The sequence below is a fragment of the Anticarsia gemmatalis genome, chromosome 2 (genome assembly GCF_050436995.1).
Source record: "Anticarsia gemmatalis isolate Benzon Research Colony breed Stoneville strain chromosome 2, ilAntGemm2 primary, whole genome shotgun sequence".
Taxonomy (NCBI): Eukaryota; Metazoa; Arthropoda; class Insecta; order Lepidoptera; family Erebidae; genus Anticarsia; species Anticarsia gemmatalis.
The window spans coordinates 564,258-571,906 of NC_134746.1; the positions used below are offsets into that span (position 1 = coordinate 564,258).

At 34.7% G+C, this 7,649-nt stretch overlaps 1 protein-coding gene across 2 annotated transcripts; it reads right to left on the bottom strand.

Moving 5' to 3' along the window:
- Nucleotides 1-698: 698 nt before the first annotated feature.
- LOC142978997 (uncharacterized) lies at nt 699-7,099 on the bottom strand. 2 transcript variants are annotated; one of them, XM_076123705.1, is made up of 7 exons: nt 6,939-7,099; nt 5,280-5,382; nt 4,826-4,930; nt 4,353-4,520; nt 3,379-3,536; nt 2,817-2,994; nt 699-2,452 (listed from the first exon to the last, which is right to left on the bottom strand). In XM_076123705.1, the coding sequence occupies exons 1-7, from the start codon at nt 6,990-6,992 to the stop codon at nt 2,232-2,234; spliced, it is 987 nt and encodes a 328-aa protein (XP_075979820.1). In that variant the 5' UTR covers nt 6,993-7,099; the 3' UTR covers nt 699-2,231. The 2 variants fall into 2 exon arrangements, with proteins under 2 accessions (XP_075979820.1, XP_075979809.1); XM_076123694.1 differs by having other exon boundaries at nt 2,817-2,997.
- Nucleotides 7,100-7,649: the final 550 nt, after the last annotated feature.

A 7,649-nucleotide genomic window follows, 5' to 3' on the forward strand; every position in this document is an offset into this window, starting at 1 on the left:
AAATCCTAAGATTTTCCGGTATAACCTAAGATTTACCAACTCGCAATGGTAAAAGTCCGAACAATTCTTTTATTTCGAACTTTTACCTATATTCACTTGATGATATCGAGATGTCGCCGGAGCCCCGCTTCGCGGGGCTCCTCCTTCTGGGTGGTTAAAAAAAAATAACCACGAAGGCTAAGGTGGGAGCTTCGCTTCGCTCGCTCCCACCTTAGCCTTCTAACCTAACCTACCCATGTCGCTATGCCCAAAACTCCTGCTTTATAACTATGTCACAGTATATAATTATACCGTGAAATAGTTATAAACATAGTTATGAAGGAGGATTTTTTTATATATCGTAACATAGTTTTTAAACTCTGGCTTCTTCGGACTTTTACCATTGAGAGTTGGTAAATCTTAGGTTTTACCGGAAAATCTTAGGATTTGCCACAGTTCGGGCTTTTACAGTAACATATCCGACTGCGACGTACGAGGCCACGAGTTCAGTCGCGGGTTCGATCCCGGGTCGGACACAGTGCTATTGACCAGTTCTCAAAAGTAGTACGGGTTTGTTGATGAGCCCAGGATATAGCAAAAGGCTCGCTAATTATTACATGAGACTAAAATTGTTAATGGTGAAACGCAGGTGTTCTTTTTACACCTCTGCCCACACCGGGTATAAAAAGCATGTTATGTATGTGTGTAAAAAAATAAAATATTTTCTTTGATTATTTATTTGATCCCCAAAAGACACCATCACCAAATTGTTAGTATATTAGTATTACAATGCATTGTAACACTTATAATAAGAAAATAATAATATAATCATCTTACAAAATAAATCAACGATATAAAATTCTAGATTATCTAGCGATGAAAACTAACATAGCTAATCTATGGTCAAACTTAATTGACAAGTCAAAAAATATTTTGTTTTTTTAATTTTTTTTGCATTTTTGTTGGTGTTGCCATTTGATAAAAATAAACATATTTAGTAATAAGTGATGTTTTTCTTTAAAAAAAATTGTAATTATAAGATTATTGTAAACTGATTGTTATGAAGTATCCCAATATTGAGCGAAGGCCTTCTCCCGGATTTAGTAAGGGTCTAATTTGAGACCTCGAATCCAACACAGTTTGGGTTACATACTTATAGAGGTAAAATATAAAATTTTAATGTACGACTATCACACATTTAAGATTTTATCAATTGGCTATTTCTTGTCTTATTTTATTATTAAGGTTTAAGTTGAAATCAAATAGCATCTCCAGAATTTAATACAGTTCTTGAAACATAAAAAATATCTGATTTTTTCCAACATGCGGACATAATGTTGGCAATTTAGTATGAATTTTATTTTCGAAAAATACAAGATTTAAATAAGCTGCATAATTAATTCAAAATTATGTACAACTAATTTAGGTATAGTTAAAATACCTACCTCATATTTTAATGTCGGTTAATTATATTATTTAAACCGGTTTTTGGAATTTATTATCAAACTAACGGCATCTATTAGCGAGAATGTGCAAATTTGAATAAAAGAATTTAAATCAAAAACTTTAGAACGAAAACGAAAACTTAATAACGGTTTTTAAATCAGTTTAGTGTCACAAATTCATAATAAACATTTTATTTGTCAATGCTCCATCATTGATTTATCAAAATGTATTGATTTTATTTTCTAAAAGTTCATGTTGTTTAAAATATCCGCATGTACTGTAATTTTGTTGATTGACAAATATGTCTACATTATAAAATGCAAATATATCAAAATTATTTGATGGAAATACAATTAGTATATTTGTTGTCATAGTTTCTACAATTATTTAAAAACAATTTATGCAAATTAGCGAAGTTTTACAGCTTCATTATTGATTATGACAATGCAATATACAAAATTATTGAAAAAGTATCTGGCAATATTATTCTTTACAGTTTGTCACTGTTAAAATTTGTACAAAATTTATGATTTTTAACTTCCATCGAAACTTATTTTAAACTTATTCGCTAGATTTAACAACACGATAACACGATTTCAAGTAGTCAACATATTATAAACTATCTTTCAGTCAATATTCATAATACTTAAATCGATATAACAGAAAAATATTACCCGCATAAATTGAGAACAACGCCATCTATACGAACACTAATCAACTAAGTGGACTCAGACATTTTAATAACAGTTCAAAATAAACTTTAATTTACTTCCTATTATTAAAATGATCAGGGTTTATAAAAATAATTATAACATTAGTTTTTGTTCAAGTGCAGCCCATAATGGGTCTAATGGAGAAGTGATGGTATAGGAATTGTATACGTTGTTGTCTGAAACAACAGATGGCGTGGTGTCTCCGAACATGACGTAGTTGTCGGCGAGCGCGGCGGGTGGCGCCAGTGTGTTGTTGCGGCGACGACCTGATGCCATGCGGACACTGCGCATCATCGCCGCTGACTTCATGCGTTCTGAAAATAATAAATGTAATTTTTTTTTGCTTAATTGCTATTGAGCTAGTCTATAGCATAAATCGTCAATCACTTGTTTTCAGTATTGTCCACTTGTAGTTTGATAAAGAGTTATTTTAAGGTTTTGCACTATCTATAAATATAATTATTTATTTTGTTAGGTCACCTAATATGACAATGCGTACCTAGTCTAAATGCGTACGTAGGCAAATAGCTGGAGTAAATAATGCCCATCAGAGTGCCTACTTTGTGTGGAGAGAAGACGAAGCGCAGAGGCAACTCTCTATAAGTATAGACTCTAGAGGATTCTGCATCCATGCCATACATGCCCTCGTAGTTTTCTATGGTTTAGGTAGGTACTCACCATCAGCAGTAGACAGCGGGCAGTACTTGATGGTGTGCGCGGTATCTCCGCTCGCTCCACAGCGCGCACACACGAAGGCCCTGAGCACGGGGCACGACACGCGGCCCGCGCCGTCCTTCAGCGCGTGCGAGCGGTAGTAGCACTCGCGCTCACCGTTGTTCTTGCAGAACCGACACTCCTGCTGACACATAGGAAAAAAAGTACTTATATAATATTTGGAAAGGTCTAAAATTTATAAGATGAAAAGGGATGAGAAGAGTTAAGGATAAATTTAAAGACCGAGTGAGATCACACAGGTATTAGTGAGCTGTAGAACTGTATATGAAGATAAAGTACAAAGTGGTAGACAGCTTTCTGTTAATTTGAAGACAGCGAAAATATTGAAGATATTAATAAAAAGAAATCACTCTATTTCTGTAATCGAATTCATGCTATTTATTGACCCGCTGAACCTATTGACACATAAGTTTGAGGTAGCATAATGAAAAAAAAAACTTTATTAAGAATACAACTGCTAAGAAAAAGCAAGGTTGTATACTTTCGTCTTTTGTTAGGTACTTACAGTGGACAGTCTCTTCTGCCGCTTATGTCCTTCCCTCCCTTGCTCCAACTCCTGCAGCAGTGAGAACAGAACGTTGTTCGGCAGCGTGTTCAACACTCGCAGCTGGTCTTCTGTCAGGCTGGGAGTAGACGGGCTTATTGGCGCCACTGGGGTGAGTTCTGAGTTAAAACGAAAAATTATGTCGTAAATTAAGGAAACTGAGCGCATTTTGACAAGTTTACCTGTATGTATGTTCGGAAATATACAAGGACTAAATTATGTAGTAGCTGGCCCATAGATATGATAGTACTAACAATAGGGATGTTAACATGTTTTTTCAGTCCGTTTGTTGAAATATAAACGTACTTTTTCTTTTTGGACATAATGAAAAAATTAATGCTTATGCTAATAATATACATTGATTTGAAAAGCCGCATGACTTCACGGTATCATAAATTATGTACGACTAGAGGCCGCCCGCGACTTCATCCGCGTGGAAACCCTTCCCGTGTAAATCCTGATCCTTCGGGAACTCCGGGGTAAAAAGCCTATGTGTTATTCTGGGTCTTCAGCTACCTATATACCAAATTTCATCCTATTCTGTTGAGTAGTATATGCGTGAAAGAGTAACAAACATCCATACATACATACTCACAAACTTTCGCAACTATAATATTAGTAGGATCTGTCTACCAAATTTCATCAAAGTTTTTCAATAGTTCTTGTGTGAAGGTAGTTTGAAAGAAACAATCATAAGGAATGACATGTCTGACAGTTGTTTAAGTAGCAGACAGACAGACAGAGTTACTTTCGCATTTATAATATTATAGTATATAGCATGGATATCCAACCGTGTCGGTTTTCATTGTAGAAACAAACCTATTATGAAAAAAGTAAAACGTTGACAATTGAACAACTAAAACTTGCTTAGGTATTGCTATTTCGTTCAAAACCTCATAATTCTGTGTTGGTCTTTACGATATTATTTCACCTACCTTCAATGGGAGTAGAAGTGGAGACGAACTCCCTTGGCGTGAACTCCACGCTTGAGGTGACCCAATCAGACGCAGGTTTGGGGAGGCGCTGCGCGGGAGTGCGTTCTGGCTCCGGCCATGATTTCTGACGGAGGTATGCGCTGGATGGACCCAGACCGGTCAGGTTCGCTAAATTAAAAGAAAGAAATGCTTAAACTAACTACCTAACTACTCCTGAAATGCACTTACTGTGTATAGCAAATATTTATATGGTAATTTGTAATTTAAAATTTCACATCAAAAGACTACTAGAAATATACTGCAAGTGTATTGAAGTGTATTAATGTTGAATTATAATGATAGCTCAGGTGATCTTGAGCTAACGTTGAGGCTTTGATACTTACCCGAATATAGACTAAAGAGAGAATTTATAACAAACTGAGATCCGTAGGCGCTGCTGACAGCTCAAAAGTTAAAAGTAAAACAATACTTACAGTTCGGGTTTCCCCAGATCCTCTCATCCTCTGAGTAGGGAGAATCGGAGCCGTTCATCTGGAACTCCTTCATGATATCTTCGAGTGTGCACCTTCCCATCACAACTGCACATACGAAAAAGGACATACTTATAATTGCCGAAAATAGTGTAGCATAGGTTTAACAGGCCAATTTGCTAACTATACTTGTGTCGCGAAGACGGAAGCAACTACTTATTTGATGATCAAATACAATGATTATTATAATTTAACCATTATCTACTGTCCCACTGCTGTGCATGGGTCGCCTCCCAAGCTTGTAGAACTCTCAAATATATTTTTCAGTTTGTGAATTGCTGTTTGCGAGGCAACGACAGCGACCATTTTATGCCACGCGCCATGGTAGCATTTATTATTTAACCGTAAGTTTGTATAAATAGGTTAGTACTTACTTAACTATAGTGATAATACTTACGATCTTGAAAACTGGTGGTAGTGGCTACCTTTTCGTTTGATTTGTCTATGCGCCGAGGATTGTTCCGAGTGGACCAGGCGTCCTGAGCCGGCCCTGACGATGACTGTAAAGTGACAACAATATAAATACCCAGCTGTAATCATGATACTACGTATCCCTACGGAGGAAAACTGTAGGGTAGTTAATGTCGCTCCTTTCCATAACGGTCCCTCGAACTACAAACGTGGTCTAATGTCATACATAGTTCTCTCTCTCTCTCTCTCTCTCATTTACTTTACTGACGCCACGTTAAACCCAAACCGACTTGGTCAAAGGATATAATACTTGTAAAGAGCTTATGTAATTTAGGATTTTTTAAATTAGAATTGCAAAATGAATAGCCATTTGCTTAACTTCAAAAGTTCGAAAGTTTGTTTGGAATTATAATCGGCTACATAAAAGGCCTATACATAAAACATCTCTTATGTGTAACTAACACTATTAATTGTTATAATAACAATCGTAAACAAAGCAAATGTGAGGTCTTTATACTTGAGATCGCTGACGCTGCGATCAGTGTCTGTCTGACCCGTATGATGTCACTGCTCAGTTGACAATGTGATGAAATGACTATTTTGAAAGCCCACTTGTAATACTATACAGGTTCAAAGGTTGATAAACTATTATACAGTTATCATAATATTTATTAGTTAGGAATATTTAGAAGTTTAATCTATAGAAAAATGCTCAAAAGTAGCCCCGAGTTTGGTCATGTAAACGTGCATTTCATACACTTTCGGATATAACAGTCTTGTTATTGTGTATGTAATATCTATAGGTATACCTATGTATGCTTAACCTATAGGTCGTGAACACATGAACTTAGTTATTAATAAAATATTAGGCCTATTTTTTAATTATTTAAAGGATGGTTCTGGCTCAAAGCTGTTTTAGGAGTTTTTAAACAATGACTACCAATTCCATCATATCCAAGGAATCAAATCTGGATTCGGTCTATACAATAATTTGTCTAGAACAAAGCTCGACTTGTCAAGTGACATTCCAATCGCCGCTACTATGAACTTTATTTAAATCTACCCGCACTTAAATATTAACTGTGCAGTCCTATACAAACCTAATCATAATTTAATCGAACAAGGAGAAAACGAAGTAATGTCAGGCATAGAAGTTGAACATTATAGGAAAGGAGTTTTGAACGCAAATCATTCTATCAGATTAAAAGTTTCAGCCACCCTACGTAATGAATAATAACCGTTTTGTTATAGATTTCGTCTATAATATTTTTTCAATATTTCCCTACGATATCGTTTTCAAAATACAGAGTTAATAAATGTAATTTAATGATAACATTCCAAAATAAATAGCTGAACATAGTTTACCAACCATCTAATATCAATCGCAAAACAATATCCGAATTTACATTCATCTACCCTCAACTTCGTTTAATTTGTATTAAAAATATTCCATTACACATTTCACAACCAAATTAAATCAATTAATACACAATCCTACTCAAATTTATTACCAAGTTGTATTTCGAATCCCGAAATACGTAAACAAAACACGTCCCGACACGTTTCTTTCTAAATAAAAAGGATACGAACATAACTTTCTATGATTTGAGACAAATAATTAATTATTTTAATTAAAATTACTCACAGAATTTGTAGAACTCCCACTGCCATAATCACTGTAATAATTTAGGCCACTCATTATTCCAAATTGTTTTTTCTCGTAATTTTGAATTTAGAAGGACGTGTCGATCACTTGACAACTACTACGGGAATGCTTTGTTCTCATTGGTTTGCGTTCAATGCGTTCGACTCGGCTTCGGTCGGCAAAATTTATGAAATGCGATATCGTAAACAAAAGTTAAGAAGTGTTTGGTTATGTTTAGTAATAAATTGCTTAGATAATAGCATTTTGAATTGCCTGCATTACTGTACTGAAACTGTAAAAAGATGTTGGGAAAATAGAAATAATCATATTTCTTTTTTTTTAATTTTTAACACGTTACAATTATTAACTTTTATTCCCAAGTAAATTATGACCGAATTTTATTCTACTCAAATGTTTTATTTTATTTTTATTATATTATGACAAAATTAACTAACTTTACAATTAAATAATAACATAGCGTCATTAACAGATTAAATTAAATTGTTTAACGACATCTATCGGGTAGCCACCGAAACGTTTAGTTGTCACTTCTAAGGTTTCATAATTCTACAATAGATGTCACTGTCTTACGGGTACAACTTCGAAACCCAACCATTTTTTAAGTTCTATTGCAAATTCATGTGTCATAATATAGTCGTCTATAGTAGTCTATTAACCTAAATCATACATACTTAGACGAAGGTAACATAG

Coding starts and splice junctions, on each gene's coding strand:
- LOC142978997 (XM_076123694.1), bottom strand. CDS start 6,992: ATGAGTGGCCTAAATTATTACAGTGATTATGGCAGTGGGAGTTCTACA. Junction 3,537..4,352: donor CACTTCTACTCCCATTGAAG/GTAGGTGAAATA, acceptor GTTTTAACTCAG/AACTCACCCCAGTGGCGCCA. Junction 2,998..3,378: donor GGCAGAAGAGACTGTCCACT/GTAAGTACCTAA, acceptor CCTATGTGTCAG/CAGGAGTGTCGGTTCTGCAA.